Source organism: Vipera berus, assembly GCF_964194415.1.
Source record: "Vipera berus genome assembly, contig: HAP1_SCAFFOLD_67, whole genome shotgun sequence".
In the NCBI taxonomy this organism is placed as follows: domain Eukaryota; kingdom Metazoa; phylum Chordata; class Lepidosauria; order Squamata; family Viperidae; genus Vipera; species Vipera berus.
In genome coordinates this window covers 2,239-19,944 of record NW_027673630.1, presented here as the reverse complement: position 1 = coordinate 19,944, position 17,706 = coordinate 2,239, and the positions used below count along the sequence as shown (strand labels likewise).

The 17,706-nt window shown below is 37.7% G+C and overlaps 1 protein-coding gene across 2 annotated transcripts in view; it reads right to left on the bottom strand.

The window, feature by feature from the left end:
• The window catches only part of LOC308679232 (RNA-binding protein Nova-1-like), a 35,544-nt gene extending 32,484 nt beyond the window's left edge, over positions 1 to 3,060 (bottom strand). The window contains exon 1 of one of the 2 annotated variants that reach the window (XM_081346822.1): positions 2,941 to 3,060. In XM_081346822.1, the coding sequence (XP_081202948.1) occupies positions 2,941 to 3,021 (81 nt within the window). In that variant the 5' untranslated portion in view covers positions 3,022 to 3,060. The remainder of the gene's footprint in view (positions 1 to 2,940) is intronic. The other variant, XM_081346821.1, reaches the window with a different exon arrangement.
• Between the last annotated feature and the right edge of the window lie 14,646 nt (positions 3,061 to 17,706).

Here is a 17,706-nt window from a genome sequence, read left to right as displayed (position 1 = left end):
ATATTATATATATTTTCACATACTGCTGAATAAGATTCAAATTATTTCATTTAAAAAAAATGAGAATGGTATAGTTCTCATGAAAATTGGTTGACAACATACACAAGATTTTAAACTAGAATGATCCTTTATCATTACTTATGCTTAAACAAAACATTAAAACAGTTTTACAGATAGCTATCTTATAAAGTGATTTTTAAAAAAGCTACACCTGGAAAATGTTGAAAGAATAAAAAACATTTTTCTACCTTTATATCTACTATGTAATTGTTACAAATAGCAAAAAACAAAAGGTAGCATATATATTTAAAATGATTACATCTAATCAAGGTTTGAAAAATACCAAAAGCAAAAATAGTGCTTCAAAATGTTTAACTTTAATGAAGAAAGACAAAAAAGTCCAGTTGTCTCCTGAAAAAAGCACCTTTGGATTTAACTTTAATCTTAGATTTAAACCTTTTTTTTGTAATGTACAGTTGAGAAGATAAAATCAAGTTTGAGTGAGCTTAATTAATCTGTAAATTTAATACTTTAAATAACTCCATTTGTTACCTAGACTGCTGCAAGTGTTCTTTTGAGCTCTAATATATATTGCTGGTGATGTCATAATGTCAATGTAAGCAATATAAACCACAGATTAATCACTCTGTTCTACATTAAGAGTGTCTTGCCTCTTTAATTGGAGACTTGGTTGTGTTCTGATGGGGTGGAGGTGTGCTCTGATTGGGTGGGGGGTTAGCTGTGTTCTGATTGGGTGGGAGTGTGTTTTGAATGGGGGCTGTGTTCTGATTGGGTGGGGATGTGTTTTGAGTGGATGGGCTGGTCTCAGCTGCCAGCCTTAGACCTGAACTGGTGAGTTGTGCTGCTTTTGTTCGGCTCCGTGTTTGTGGTGGTGCCATGTTTTTATAATAGGTGTCAGTTTGCTTATTGTGTGGTTTGGAGGGTTTTAAAGTGGCTAATGTTGCAGCTGTAGTTAGGTTTCTGTTTTGTGGTTGTGTGTCGTTATCGTTGTGGGTTCGGATTTGCTTTTTGAATGGTTGTGTGGTGGTGATGTCATGTGATGTTATCATGAGTTTGGGTCTGGTATCATTCTTGGTGGTTGGGACTCATCTGTCAATCAAGGCGGGTTTCCAAATGGCTGGTAGGCGAGAGGTATCATCTCATTTGTTCATGCTGTGGGGGCGTTTTTCTATCTCAATGGCTTCTCTGATTATTCTGTTGTTAAAATGTTCAATTTGGGCGATAGTTCTGGTTTTTTTAAAATCAATTTCATGTCCTGTGGCTTTAAAGTGTTGGAACAGGGATGAAGTTTGTTCTCCCTTTCTGAGTGAGTTCCTGTGCTCTTCAATGCGTGCACTTATTCTTCTGTTGGTCTGTCCGATGTATGTGGTGAGGCAGGTGGTGCATGGGATTTTGTATACTCCTTGGTTTTCTAACCCAATTATGTCTTTGGGGTTTCTTAGGATGGTGGATATTTTTCTGTCTGTGTAGAATGCTGTTTTGATGTTGTGTTTTTGGAGGATCTTGCTGATTCTGTCTGTGGTCCCTTTTAAGTATGGGAGGAGGGCTTTGCCATTTTCTTGTTCTCTGTCTTGGGTTTTTGTGGGTTTCTCTCTTTGGATTAAGTTGGTAATCATGTTTCTTTGGAATATATATATGGTAAAGGTTCCCCCGCACATGCGTGCTAGTCGTTTCTGACTCTAGGGGCCGGTGCTCATCTTCGTTTCAAAGCCAAAGAGCCAGCGCTTGTCCAAGGACATCTCCGTGGTCATGTGGCCGGCATGACTAGATGCCAAAGGCGCACGGAACGCTGTTACCTTCCCACCGTAGTGGTCCCTATTTTTCTACTTGCATTTTTACGTGCTTTCGAACTGCTAGGTTGGCAGAAGCTGGGACGAGTAACAGGCGCTCACTCTGTTACGCAGCACTTGGGATTCGACCCGCCAAACTGCCGACCTTCTGATCGACAAGCTCAGCGTCCTAACCCACTGAGCCACACCGCATCCATCCATATGCACATACCAACCTACATTTATGTCTATGTGCATATGTTTGCATTTCTGTGTTTGGCTTTCTAGACATATATACACATATATATGGGATATATATAAGGCCTGGCTGAAGTATAGATTCCACTTGTCCTGAAGTATAGATTGCACTTGTCCTGAGATGCATGGCAAAGCTTTAAGAGCTGGGATAGCTAATCAACAGGGTTAAGAAATCCTTTTATTTTTTCAGAAAAGTCCAGTGAGATGATCTCTTACAGTTTTGCCTCAACAACTAACAATCAACTCTTCTATGTTCAAGAAAGGGTATAGTCATTCCTTGCCACCTCCTTTCATGTAGCACAAAACTCAGCCTATCTTATTTATATTTTACTCCATACAGCCATTATCACAGTAATTTTCTTCACATTCCTGAAACAAAAAGTTATATGCACTTAGAAAAATAAATTGAAAACCTTTGCAATGATTTCTGTGATAACCACCTAACAGACAGGTTTTCCTGTCATCTCACTCCATTTGGGCAGAAAATAACAAAAAATAGAGCTTCTACCTTTTTTCTAGGCTAAATTGTGGGAATTCAACTCTGTCTTTCTAAATATGATGAGATTAACTGCAGCACAAATTCTAAAATTACTGATATGTGTGATTTCTCTCTCTCTCTCTCTCAGCATAAATATAAATCCACTGATTATTCTTACATAGTAGTAGTTCTGTAAGATTTCCAGTTGATGCCAAAGTCAGGAGATGAATGTCAGAATGGAAAGTATGAAATAATAGTTTCAAAATCAGAAATGCTGAAAGGTTTCTGATACTTATGCAAAATATATTTACTATGGTTGCTTTACTTCTAAATTCCTTAAGCTTTTTTGTAATATGTTTAATCTAACACAGCTTATTCTCTTCTCAAAAACACACATACAAAAAAACAACTCACTTGTTTGATGCGGTCTGGATTGACAGTTGTCTGAGGCTGCAGAATACTAACTGGTTCTGTCTTGGCCACATTTTGAGGCATTTCTCGTATCTTTTCAGCAATGAAGCCGTGCACAGCATTTAATGCTTCCACTGTTCCCTGGATCAAACACACCCGCTCTGTCGTACCTTCAGAAACAAATAAAATACATTTTGTTGTCTTGCTTTTAAAACATTAGGTATGTGCAGGAACTAATGAGACCATAGTTTAACTACTTTAAACAGAATAACCAATTCATCAAAAGATCGTACTGTGATACACAATGACTAGGATATGAGAGCTTAATGCACAAGGATGGAGACTGAGCATTTTTTTTCCTTTTTGAATGTTTTTTGGGAGATGAGTGGATATACAGTAGTTAGATAAATATTGCCCAACTCTGTGTTGTGCGCCAGTTATGCCTTTTCCTAGACAGGGAGACCTTCTACTTAGTCACTCATGTTCTGGTGATCTCCCAATTGGACTATTGCAATGTGAGCCATACTGGGTGCCAAAAGAGAGGCAAATGTAACACCTTTGCTCTGTGAAATGCACTGGGTGCCATTTTGCTTCCAGGTCCAATTCAGGTGTTATAGGGCCTATAAGGGCCAGGCTATGTACAGCAAAGGTCCCCAACCTTTTGGGCACCAGGGACCATTTACGTGGAGAGAGGTTTTGCCATGGACAGGAGGGGACGTGTTTTTCTATGCTGTGGATGGGGATTTCCTTGTTTGTGCAGACCGGTTGCTGATATGCTGTGGCCTAGTACTGGTCCATGGACCGGGGGTTGGGGACCCCTGATCTACAGAACTAGTTTTGCCTCACCTCATCAGCCCATCCCACTCGTTCAGGCAGGGCAGATATGTTGCAGATCCCATCAGTCAAAGAATTTTCAGTGCTGGGATCAAAGAGGATGGCCTTCTCTGTTGTTGCCCCTGCAATGTGGCACACCCTGCCCTCAGAGGTAAGGAAAGCCCCAAACTTCTTGGCCTTTCCCAAAGGGGTCAAAATCTGACTGTGCAGCCTTGCATGAGGGACACAGAGGCCCATACAAATATGGCCCCATAGGAATACCTCCCTGCTTGTATTAACAACTGCTAACCACCCATTTTAGAGTTGTTGAAATTTTATGTTATTTTTATAATTTTAAAACTTTTAATCTTAAATTAATTATGATTTTAATGTTAATTTTATTGATTATATTGTGCACTGCTGAGAGCTCCTCTCTGAGGGAGATGGGCAGTTAAGAAAATAAATAAATAAATGTAAACAAAATGAACGTACCTAGAACTGCTTAAGGTTACAGTGACTAGTTTACTTTGTTCAGTAATAGTGGCTTCTCTTCATGTGCAGCACATGCAGATTGCCCTGCCTTGAGCACCTCTGTGAGGAACTTTGTTGTTCTTCTAAACAGTGTGATATGCTTCCATGAAATGAATCAATCTGCACAACCTTAAAATGTTTTTTGCAATATGCTTGCTTATTATAAGCCTTGACTCTAAGGAATATAAAGGACTGTTGTAGATTAAAAAAATGTCAGTTAGGCTGAGACAGAAACTTGTCCAAGACCTTAGTAAGCATCTGAACTACAATTTCCAATACTAAAACATAGTGTTCTAAACTTTTAAGTTCCAATCTTGAATTTAGAGTGTTATAAATTTATTATTTATTACCTATTCTATGCCATTTTATACATACGGTCTATATAAAGTAATCCACATGATTCTATAAACCAAGGGTCCCCGAGCCCCCGTCCATGGACTGGCACCGTGCAAAGAAGCCCCATCTGTGGAATGCAAGCAGCATTTGAAACCTCACCCCCTCTGGTCTTCAGAAAAACCTTTCCCAACAGAACCAGCCCCTGGTGCCTGCTGCTATAAACCCATTATTTCCTGGTGCAACATTAGTTTCTCATTTTTTGGGGTGTTACTTCCTTTGAGCTTTTTAAGAATATAAAGGAAATTTTCCATATAGGCTGGGATATTACTCAAGACCCTATGAATGTTTATTATTCACGTATTTCTAGAAAATATTGCATTTCATCCTAAAATTATGCTGTTTATTTTTAAGAGTTTATTTATGTCATTCTTGATGCCTCTTTATTTTTTATCCCACTTTTATAAGTAACTCAGAATGGTAAACATACTTAATCCCTTTCCTCCTTTTACTTTTCCCAGAACAACCCTGTGAGGTAGGTTTATTTGAAAGAGAACAGCTATCCCTTAATCACCCAGTTGGTTTTCATATCTAAGGCAGGACTAGAACTCACATCTCCTTGTCTCTAGGCCAGCACCATAACTATTACAATAAGTCTCCTTTGAATTTGCTTTCAAATTTTAAGATTGCACTGAATTGTTCCTATTGAAAAATTAATGTTTAACTATATGTGCCAAAAGGTGTTACTGTAGGAAATAGATACATTTCACTACATCCATCAGAAATTTCACAAATTCTATTATTCTAGTCTTAGAATCTTCATGTTTCAATACCAAGTAGTACTGAAAACCTGGAATAAACATGGATTAAGATAGACAAAACTAATATAGCATACTAGAAGTCTACACACATTTACCTGGATGCAAGAACGATCAACCTCAATGATACTATAAAAGCATGTATAAGCTTTTGATTGAGAATTTCAGATTTCCAGTTTTTCTGTGCGTGAGAGAATGATTTTATAATGATTTCATTTTATTTTAATAAAAGGAAAGTCTCTTTCACTTTTATTAAAGTGAAGTTCAACTTGACTCCTCTTGGTCAATTCTATGCTTTCTAGGAAACTATAAGGTTGATGTGAGCTCTGTGTGTGTGTTTGTGTGTGTGTGTGTGTGTGTGTGTGTTTGTAATTGTTATCTATGCTATTTCAAAAAACTGCAGCATTATTTTAGAAGATATTTTGCAGAAAACAAGACTATTGATATATAAATTAACTTGATCTATGGATGCAATTTCCTTGTGGTTTATTTCTCTCTCTCTCTCTCTCTCTCTCTCTCTCTTGTCTTTATTGTCTGCAAGCTCTCTTTTGGTGTACAACTCCTGTGGTTCCTACGTTAAGTGCTCTATTTCTGAACAAGTGCACTAGGGAGTCTTTACATGAAGTATTAATTATCTACTATATGATAAGAAGCATTGTGGATTGATCAATGTAGCTAATGCAAGTGTTCTCTCTTGATCAGCAGACAAACATTCATATAAAACAGGTATCAGTTTACATAGAAGAGATTGGAAACTAAATAGACAGCACTTAAACCGATGAACACTATCAATAATATCAAACTAACCGAAATGAAAGAGCCCAAATAGAAATTTCATTAAACTCGCATTTGAATCAAACATTTGTGCACTGCTCTTTAGACGTTTCAGATTAGAATTCCAAATTCTAGGTTTTCTTTAATAACAAAAATACAACATAAAATTAAAATATACTCACATTACAATGCAATATGGTGAATTGTGAAACCTAAAAACATTTCTCCCCTGTCCACCATGTGCATAATGCAGTATAATGTGGACTCTCCATACCTCGGGCCCACAGTTTACATCTATTAGGTACCAATATTCCCGGTATACCAAAGGTGCCTGCCAGACTTCTTGATCGTCCTATTTTTTTAAATTATTCTTTTAACTGAAAAATGAAGCATTAATTGAGAATGAAGGATAAATTGAAATAAGGGAGCTAATTTGGATGAAAAGCAAAGAATCAGCTGCAAGCATAATTCCTATTTCCAACAATGACCTTGGCTTTTATAAACCCCAGAGGTATTCTATTACTGAAGCCTAGTGCTTTGTTTAGGAAGTTTCCCATGTTTTGAGAAAAGATTCAGGTGGTAGAAAGAATACTGGGAAACCAAAGAAAGAAGCAGATTGCAACAGCATTGGTTTATATTCTAATGAGTAATTTGTGACCATCCTAACTGATTAAAAAAATCACAAACTTCATGACCATCATGGCAGTTGCTTTGTTCATCAATAATATTCTCTAACGTACACAATCCAAAGTGATTGGTGATCCTTTCCAAACATGGGGGTTTTATTTGATGGTTTACTCTAAAGAAGGACAAGTATAGGTAATTCTTGATTTATAACATTTGTTTAGTAACTGTTCAAAGTTACAATGACAGTGGAAAAAGTAACTTATGGTCAGTCCTTGCACTCATGACCACTGTAGCCTCCCCATGGTGACATGATCAAAATCCAGGTATTTGGCAACTGGCATGTATTTACCACAGTTATAGCCTCCTGGGGCTATCTGATCACCATTTGCGACCTTCCCAGCTGGCTTCCAACAAGCAAAGTCAGTGGGGGAAGCTGGATTGACTTAACAATTGCAGTGGTTCACTGGGCAAAAAAGTCATGAATTTGGATGTCACTCACTTAACTGCTTTCCTTAGCAATGGAAAGTCTGATCCCATTTGTGGTCATACGTTGAGGACTACCAGTATTATAGCTTACTAAATATATTTCATATGCGCAACCCTCTTCCTGAATGGTCATTACTGTACAACTTTTTCCCCCTAGATTTGAAGACTGCTATCACTTTATAAATCAGTCATTATAAATGTCGTGGAACTGTAAGCTCTATATGTTCAGAGCATTGAAGTTATTCTTATGTTCTTCTGCTATCCATGAATATGTGTAAGCATTAACTGTCACTATACATTTTGACGTATTTCCAATATATGACAAAGAACATATGTAGCTGTATTCAAAAGAACTCTAAATTAGAAGTAATCCAGTCAATTTACAGCTTAATTACAGAGCTCCATTCAGACATAGTATTATTTTACCACATAAAGAGCATAGGAGTGGGGAGACTGGAAACTGAGAGACTGGAAATTTTATAATGTGAAATATCCCCCCCCCCAGTTGATAGAAGGGTGCAAAGGCTCCTTCATGCAGAGCTCCTCTGAATTTCAAAGCTATACATATATGAGGGGCAGGGAGGGAAGAGAGTTGCTATTTTCTGGCAACCTCTTGCTTTCTATTTTAATTGCAAAGGAATAGCCAGCTTGCTGCCTTGAAAAAAGGAAGATATTTTTTTTCCTTACAGCTACTGTGCCTATATTGAAATGTAAAGTTTCATGGCCATGAGAGACTCCAAGCATGACTTCTATAAAGTAAGAGGAATGAAATATGAAAGATATCAAATCTTAAAGCCAGACAAAAAGGAGATAGTAGTGTACTTAAAATCTTCAAAAGATAAAGTCATCTCTATTGTTCAGATATACTTGTCATTTTTACTTTGTTCAGTACTTTTCTTTTGTTATATGCAAATAATAAAATAAATAGAAAAGTAAGTCCAAAACAATTAATGTAAAGGCATTATGAGGCCATTCCCATGACTTAAAACGTGGAAACTGAAAGATGCAATTTATTCAGAAAGAAAAGAAGCAAATGAGTTGTATTTTATATAAAAAGTAGCTACACCTGCTTAGAAATTCATATGAATGAACTTGGCAATACTATAGAGCAGGGGTGTCAAACTGCTGGCCCATAGGCCAGAAGCATCGTCTGGAAGCTGCACCCACCCCCATTGCCGGCAATGGCAAAACTGTCCCGATACGTTGCACAATGTCACGTGACATTACGAGTTTGACATCTCTGCTATAGAGAATTTTAGGATTACAATGGAATGAAATAATATTGTGGGTAACTTCACTTAACATATCTTAAGAAAATTCCTAATTAAAGTTATTGGTAGTCTTTTTTTTATTTAGTGGGTTAAAGAGAGGACAAAACAACGAGTTATTCTTAACTTGATATCAAAGAATCATATACATATGGATTAGGCTGGATCTTATAAATCAATTGGTCTAACATCCCACTCAGTGAAAAAAATGACTGAATGATCCCTGATGGTTAATTCAGCTTACAATTGAAAGCCTATAGCAAGAATGAGGCCATCTTTGTTTTGGGGCTATTGTTGCCTAAATTAAAACACTTCTTGGTATTAGCAAATTTCTTCTAAGGTTGAGTCTGAATTATCTTTATTTTTTAAATTTCAAACTATTGGTTTCCAGCACATGCTTTCAAGCTCTTTTTTTTCCTGCCCCTTCATTCCAACATAGAATAGATTCAGTTACTGCTACTGACAGCTTGTTTATAGCTTCCCCTCTATCTCATATTTTGCAAATTAAAATTTCCTAGTTCTTTTCATAAACCATGGTGGTGCAGCGGTTAGAATGCAGTATTGCATAATTTTGCTGACTACCGACTGCCAGCAGTTTGGCAGTTTGATTTTCACCAGCTCAAGATTGACTTAGCCTTCCATCCTTTGCAGATCGATAAAATGAGGACCGATAGTTGGAGAAATATGCTAACTCTGTAAACTGCTTAGAGAGAGCTGTAAAGCACTGTGAAGCAGTATATAAAGTCTAAGTGCTATTGCTATGTAACCATTATTTATAGTGTTTGATTTTCTAAAGTCTTATTATCATTTTAATATATATCTGAACCCATGCAGACCACATCATTTATGAAATTCAGCCTCTTGAAGTAAACCCAACACTCATAACTATGATTTATCTAGGGATAATATAATGGAAGTATTGCCTCTTGTGGTTTGCATGTGGTTTGCATGTAATGCTTCTGTAAATATTATACCAGCATTATACTGTTTGATTATGTTCAGATAGATCTTTATCAAATATACTAATCTCAAGCAATGTCTCCCCAATTCTCTACTACTGCATTTGATTATTTCTACTTAGCTCTTTCCTACTTTACTCTTATCACCTCTGAATCTACCTGTTGGATTTGGACGATCACATAAACCCACTGAGGTAATTTGGTATCCAATTTTATCTTCAAAGGACTCAGCCATTCCCACTAATTTGGCATCATTTGTAAATTTAACAAACAGTCCTATAATTCCTAAAAAAAATTAAATAGCACAGCAACAAGTACAGACACTTGGGGATCCCATTTGCTGCCTAACTTTAACTTGAAGTTGTAGCAGAACCCTTTACAAGCAGTTGTTAAGTCTGTTAAAAATACATCACAATAGTGTATCTCCAGGTCAAATTTATATCTCTTTTCTACCATTGCATTGTAATAGACTTTATTAAATGATTTACTGCACTGGTCCCCAACCCTTGGTCCGTGGACCAGCATCAATCTGCGGCATGTCAGCAACTGGACCACGCAAACAAGCAAAACCCCATCTGCAGGATGCAGGCAACATGCAAAACCAAGACCCTCTGGGCCACGGAAAAACCTTTCTTCATGGAACCGGTCCCTGGTGCCCAAAAGGTTGGGGGCCACTGTTTTACTGAGTTCAAAGTACACTACATCCACAGCATTTCCTTAATCCAACAAACTACTCTGTCATAAAAGATACATTTCTGATTTGACATTAATTATTGACAAACTATGCTATCTACTGGTAATACTAATTTTAATTTACCATATTTTCCGGCGTATAAGACGACTGGGCGTATAAGACGACCCCCTACATTTCCTGTTAAATTATAGGGTTTGGGCTATACTCGCCGTATAAGACTACCCCTCTTCCAACGCACACCAAATAAAAATTAAAAAAACATCAGATTTGATTTTAATATGGTAATTTTAATTCAAATGCTTATGACATGCAGGTGCTTAGTAGGAAAACTGTCACCTATAAACATAAGGCTGTTTGTCATCAAACATGTAAACATAAACAGTGCAAGTGGATTAAATAATAATAATAATAATAATAATAATAATAATAATAATAATAATAATAATAAGAAGAAGAAGAAGAAGAAGAAGAAGAAGAAGAAGAAGAAGAAGAAGAAGAAGAAGAAGAAAAAGAAGGAGAAGAAGAAGTAGTAGTAGTAGTAGTAGTAGTTGGAGGGGACCTTGGAGGTCATCTAGTCCAACCCCCTGCTAAGGCAGGAAACCCTATACCATTTCAGACAAATGGCTGTCCAGTCTCTTCTTAAAAACTTCCAGTGTTGGAGCATTCACCACTTCTGGAGGCAGGTTGTTCCACTGGTTAATTGTTCTAACTGTCAGGAAGTTTCTCCTTAGTTCTAGGTTGCTTCTCTCCTTGATTAGTTTCCATCCATTACTTCTTGTCCTGCTTTCAGGTGCTTTGGAGAATAGCTTGACTCCCTCTTCTTTGTGGCAGCCCCTGATTCCAGCAACCATTCACTTTTTCACTTTTCTTAATTCACTCTAAAGCTTTCCCTGTGCAGAGCCTTAAGTAACACAAGCTGCCTGCAATTAGTGCAGGTTCGCATCCCACCAGGCTCAAGGTTGACTCAGCTTTCCATCCTTCCAAGGTAGGTAAAATGAGGACCCAGATTGTTGGGGGCAATGAGCTGACTTTGAAATAATGCTGCTTGGGGTGTGTGTGAAAGCCCTAATAAACAGGCATATACACAGAATGAAGGCTATTGCTAAGCACATTGATTTGTGCTTTAAATTGTAAGCCACCCTGAGTCTTCGGAGAAGGGCAGGATATAAATGGGATTTAAAAAAAAAAGACCAAATGGGTGATCTGCTCCAGGTTTTCCAGCCAGCCCGCCCAGTTCCTGAGTCAATTGTGTCCTTAGAGCTAAGCCTCTGCTCTGGCTGCTGCCTTCCCCACCTGCCTTTCAAGTTGGGATATACTACAGCTGGTCTTCAACTTTAGAAGAAAAAACACCCAGACCCCAGCCTGTAAAAAATCACAGACTGCAGCTTCTTCTCCACAGTGGCGTAGCGTGGGTTGTCAGCACCCGGGGCAAGGCAAGTAATTTGCGCCCCCTAACCCGTGGATTTTAGCTGCTCTCCTTTTAGGCCAGGAGGAGGGACCGATCCCTCGCTAGAGAAGAACTCCACCCGTCTGGAGACGGAGCGCGCCCAGGTCCGCTGCGCTGCGAGCGCTCGGCTGCCCAGGTACTTCTGGGCGGTCATCACCCCGACGTAAAGGAAGTGCCGGGTTTTGGCACAGCCCGGGCTGCCCGTGTAGTCCCTGCTGCCATTGTGGCTGCTGCCGTGGTGGCCGGCGCCCCCTTCTTCCTCCTCATCCTCTTCCTGGGGGTCTCTTTCGGCGGCTGAAACCGGGACGCTCGGCATCGGCCCTTCTGCGGCGGGCAGCTGCGGCGGGGGCGGCTGTTGCTCCCTCTCCCACCGCCTGTGTCTACTGCCCCCCAAGCCTGCAGCCGTGACCGCTGGCTCCTCGGGTCGCAACTGCCTCTTTCCTCCGGGCAGACCAGCCACGCGGCCATAGAAAGCACAGAGGTTATTGCTACCGCTGCCGCCGCCTCCACTCAGGGAGCCGCCGTGGCCGCCGCACCTTTTCCTCTCACTCAGCTCCACCACTTTGGGGGCAATGAGCCAGGAGGCGACAGTGAACCCCAAGACCAGCCCCAGGACGCTACTCAACCAGGGGCGCTGGGACCGCGCAGCCATTTATTTATTTATTTTATTTTAATTCCATTTATATCCCGCCCTTCTCCGAAGACTCAGGGCGGCTTACAAGCTTAGCAGTAGCCTTCATTCTATGTATATGCCTGCTTATTAGGGCTTTCACACACACCCCCAAGCGGCATTATTACAAAGTCAGCTTAATTGCCCCCAACAATCTGGGTCCTCATTTTACCTGCCACGGAAGGATGGAAGGCTGAGTCAACCTTGAGCCTGGTGGGATGCGAACCTGCACTAATTGCAGGCAGCTGGTGGTAGCCACAGGATGGGGCGGCGGCAAGAAAGAGAGGGTTCTGTCCCACGAGGAGACACCCACCCAGATGTTGCGCCCAGTGCGGCCGCCCCCCCCTGCACCCCCCACGCTACGCCACTGCTTCTCCAATTGGTCCCGCTTTCCCTGCGCAGACTAAATGGGAGATCCGCTCCAGGTTTTCCAGCCAGCCATGCCCCTAAATTTTCAGCACCCGGCGTATAAGACGACCCCTGACTTTTGAGAAGATTTTCATGGGTTAAAAAGTAGTCTTATACGCCGAAAACTACGGTATACGCTGCTTAGCAAAAGTTCTGCTGCCAGTTTACAGAATAGCACAGTTAACTAGCAAATCAATGATTTTCCAGCTCCGATTCTTTTTTAAAAAAAATATTACAAACTGTTTCCTCTTTTTCATTAATCTTCCAGCATTCCAGCATGAAATAGATCCTCTTTCTATATTGCATTACTACTTCACCTTTCCATATAATCATACCTTGAAACATGCCTACTTAAATGTATTAACAAATTATTTCCAATGGACATACTAGAAGAGAAATGGAAACAAAAAATGAACACAACTTGTGATTTAGTGGAGTCCTTATGCTCTCTGAGGTTGGTTATTTTCTTGAAGACATTTCTTTACCAGACTAGATAATATCTTCACTGCTAAGAGAGTGGCATTTGCTCTGTTTATATATAGTACCTTGCCCTGCCAGTATTGGTGAGGGTTTTTCCACTGGTAATACTTGATTAGGCATTTGTTTACACCTTGATTATTTGTGTGGGGTTAATTTTGGTCTTAATTGCTGCTTATTTGGGTGTTGATTATTGGTGAGGTGGTGGTAAGATCATTTTGTTTTCTTTTTAGCTTTTTTTCTCTTTTAAATGATGTGTAAATGTTATCTCTATGTGTTGATGGCTGATAATTGTATGTAAACAGAAAGGAAAGCCCACTCCCCTCTAGCAATGGAGATGTTACCTAGTCTGACAATGAAATATCTTGTAACAAAATGATTTAGTGCATAGCATTATACTGTAATTTAGCATTATGGTCACACCAACCATTAGGGAGAAAATGGAATATATGAAAAATGGAGAGATGTGTAACTGAATACATATAAAAGTGAAATTCAGAAGCTAAAACACACTGGATTTGATTCTGCAATATATAGTATATGTGAAATGTTTGTAATTTGAATTAAAATGCATTAAATATAACAATGAATAGCCAAATGGCAGTGGGTTCATCTCCAAAATAGTCACTCTTCATCCCCTTCCTCAGTTTTTAGTGATAACATATAAACACAAACCAAATACCCCCAAGGTAGTATTCTTAGCTGCATTTAAAATAGTATTCCTAGCTGCATTTACAAATCCTCCAATTTAGTTTTACTGGAGATGCTTTTGGGACATTTCTGAAACCCAACCTCCTTTCTTATTTCTTAAATCCTTTTTACATGTAGAGTATATGTGTAAAAATTATTTGGACTTTTAAGAAGAGAAGGGTTTTTTTGGAAAAAAAAGGTAAAATAACTCTGAAGGTTTTATTTGTTTTACTGTTTTACATATCTTGTATTCTCAAATGTCATATTATCTCTAATTTAACATTTGTATGCACAGCTAATACCATAGACTAACTTGTAGATGAAGTTGCTCATAGGATAAAATTTTAAGCAACATGTGTAACCAGTGGTGGGATTCAAATATGTGAACAACCGGTTCTCTGTGTGGATGCTGCTTCCAGACGTTCATTCTGAGCCTGGGCAACAAAAAATTAGCTACCGGTTCTGCCAAAGTGGTGCGAACCGGCTGAATCCCACCACTGTGTGTAAATAAAATCTATAAAACAAAATTGGCAATTTGTTGTCAGTTTAAAAGCTTTTGGCCTTTTATTAATGTCCCAATGTAACTGCTAAGGCATTTACAGTTTTGAGCTGTTAAAAACATGAACATATAAGTAGGAATGACTAACTTTCTCAAATGTTTTAAAATGCCTTTAAATGCTGTTCATATTTTAAAATAAAATCAAATGCATAAATGCTTTAAGTCCTCAGGAAATTCCATTTTGGGCAATCAAATCATATACACGTTTATCAGAATATCAACCCATAAAAGTTCAGGTGTTGTTTGACTGCAATTCTCAGATGTGGCTATGCTTACTTTGACTTAAAAATTGGAATCCAATAAGGTTATTATGGTTAAAACCATTCCCGTTTTAGATCTTAAAAAGCTTTGAATATCTTTTCGAGAACTAACTAAGAGCTTTTTCTAAAGAAAAAAATAAAATAAAAGTTCCCAATTTCTCTCCTTTTATCAGCTTATAGCTGATAAATAGTACTACCATTTTATCAAAATCGTTCATAACCAAAAAATAGACATACAGATGTTTTTATGGACACTAGATGATACTTTAAAAGGACTTTTTAAAATGATAGTAAGCCCTGTACCTAACATAAAGGTAAGAATCTTCCTGGAGAACTCAAAATCTTTAACTGACAGAGAATGGAAAATCTTCATTGCTATGTTAGTGTCTTTCCGAATGTAGGAGAGGAAAAAAAAATTGTTAGAGAAGTTAGAGGAGGTCTAGAAAATAAATACATGAATACATTTTTAAAATATAAGGATGGAATTGTTAGGAAAAGTCATCAAAGGTCTGTCTTCATTATGCCAGTCTGTTACTACATAAAATGCCTCCTAAAACAAAGGGAAAAAATAATAATTCATAAATAACTTAGGAGTACAGATAATTTGGGAAGAAACATTTTATTAAGCTGAGAAATAAGCACATAAGACTTAATATAAGAATTGTTCCATCACCTAAGCTAGAACCACAGTTATAATTATTTATACTGATACCCCAAAGATGCTTTTTCACAAGGCAACTGGATTTTGTTTTTCTTTACAGATGTTTCGCTTCTCATCCAAGAAGCTTCTTCAGCTCTGGGGAATTCCCATCAGAGCTGAAGAAGCTTCTTGGATGAGAAGTGAGACATCTTCAAAGAAAAACAAGAAAGTCCAGTTGCTTCCTCAAAAAGCACCTTTGGGATAACTATTTTTTTTATTTTAATTCCATTTATATCCCGCCCTTCTCCGAAGACTCAGGGCGGCTTACAAGCTTAGCAGTAGCCTTCATTCTATGTATATGCCTGCTTATTAGGGCTTTCACACACACCCCAAGCGGCATTATTACAAAGTCAGCTTAATTGCCCCCAACAATCTGGGTCCTCATTTTACCTACCTCGGAAGGATGGAAGGCTGAGTCAACCTTGAGCCTGGTGGGATGCGAACCTGCACTAATTGCAGGCAGCTGGTGTTACTTAAGGAGGCATTAGCCCACTGCTCCACCAAGGCTCTTGACCGGATGACTGAGAATCTCCATACATATTTATACTGATATGATAAAAAATAAACAATATGTTTTGTTAAGTTGTTAAGTTGTTAAAGCAGTATGTACAATTATAGCAACACAAATGCTTATTTGCTGGTGTATCAAGGCTAAGAATCAGGCCACAGAATACGTATGTCAAGAATCTAAAGAGTAAAAAGAAGTTTTAAGTGTTAAGAATGAAATAATGAAACACTTGTAAAATTCTTTTTAATGCAAAGTAAATTAAAATTGGTTAAGTATAGTTTGCTGAATATTTTTCTTACTTAGCAGAAATTCTTCGTGTGAAAAAAGTAAAATAAAATCCACACATACTTCAATCAGCATAAGGTTTTATGCAAACTGTTAAATAAATTGAGCGTAAACTCTCAGCATATATTCCTGAGAGAAATTCCTTTTAAATGAAGCCTTTCTGCAAATTTAATAATCAACATCAGTAGTGGGTTTTTTTTTCATTGTTGTAACTCTGGATATCTTCCTGTAAGTTTCTTAGAGAAAGATATGAAGAAGAATACAAATTATAAAAAAGAAGTGTCAAATATAACACAGGATTCATTGTTTGTTTTTTGTTTCATCCATTTAGGATTCTAAAAACTGAACCTAAAAAAAAATCTGCATTAGACACTATGGCAAACAAGCAAAATAATTGTTACACTATTTAACTAAATGGACCTATAAAAATAAAAATAAAATATAACATTAATTTTCCCTGTAAAAAAGTTAAAGATTAACAGACAAAATATAATATGCTTATTAAGTAATCTAAATTTACCAATAGTGCCTCTTATATATAAAATTGTATGAAAAAGTCTATCTATAATTAAATAGATGGTTGCCATATTATTTAATAGTAAAAATGTGTTTAAATGTTGAAGGATGAGGCTTATAATTTAGATTACTATTCAAATTCACAAAAGCATCTTCAAATTATAATAGCAAAATAGTGCAATATTCCGATTATCAGTCTGAAATCAATCCATGAAATATTCAAAATATGCAGCGCCCCCTACATATACTTATTTCAAGGAATGCAAACAAATAAGCCATGCAGAGATTTAAAGTCATTAAGTGAGCCAGCTGTAACACTTAAACATACATCTCTGTTCTCCTGTACATATATACTCAAAGTAATTTAAGAAAACAAACATACTGTTCCACACAGAAGCTTAGGAGATGAAATAATAACAGACTAATTTGTCAGAACCAGTGGATGATGAAACTATTGCATGCTAAATTTGAAGTAATTTTCAAAACTATAGTTATTGTTATTTAAAAATAAGAAAACTGTTATAAATTTCCATCCATTCCCTGTAATTTTGGGTTTCCACATCCATCTATTTTTTTATTATGTTCACTTTGTTTCCTTCTCTTTTGAGGTCTGCCTGCAAGATATCTAATAGCTGGAATGAAAACTGTATTTTAATAATCAAAATTATTTAGTAAGAAAACACATTAAGGTTTCACATATTCCAAATCCTATCTTGAAGTTGTAGTTTATCACAACCTGCATACAAATCAACTGGGTATAAGAAAGGAGAAAAGCAATTAAGTTAGATCAGGTTTCCTGATCATGGATATAAATAGTTAAATTCTATGTTCTGTATTGGTTAGATTTCATCTCAAGTAGTGTACCCTTTTCCAGGTATAACTAATCAAAGAGTGATTGAGGAAATTGAATGTATTTCACCTTGAGGGGAAAAAAACAGCTTATGGG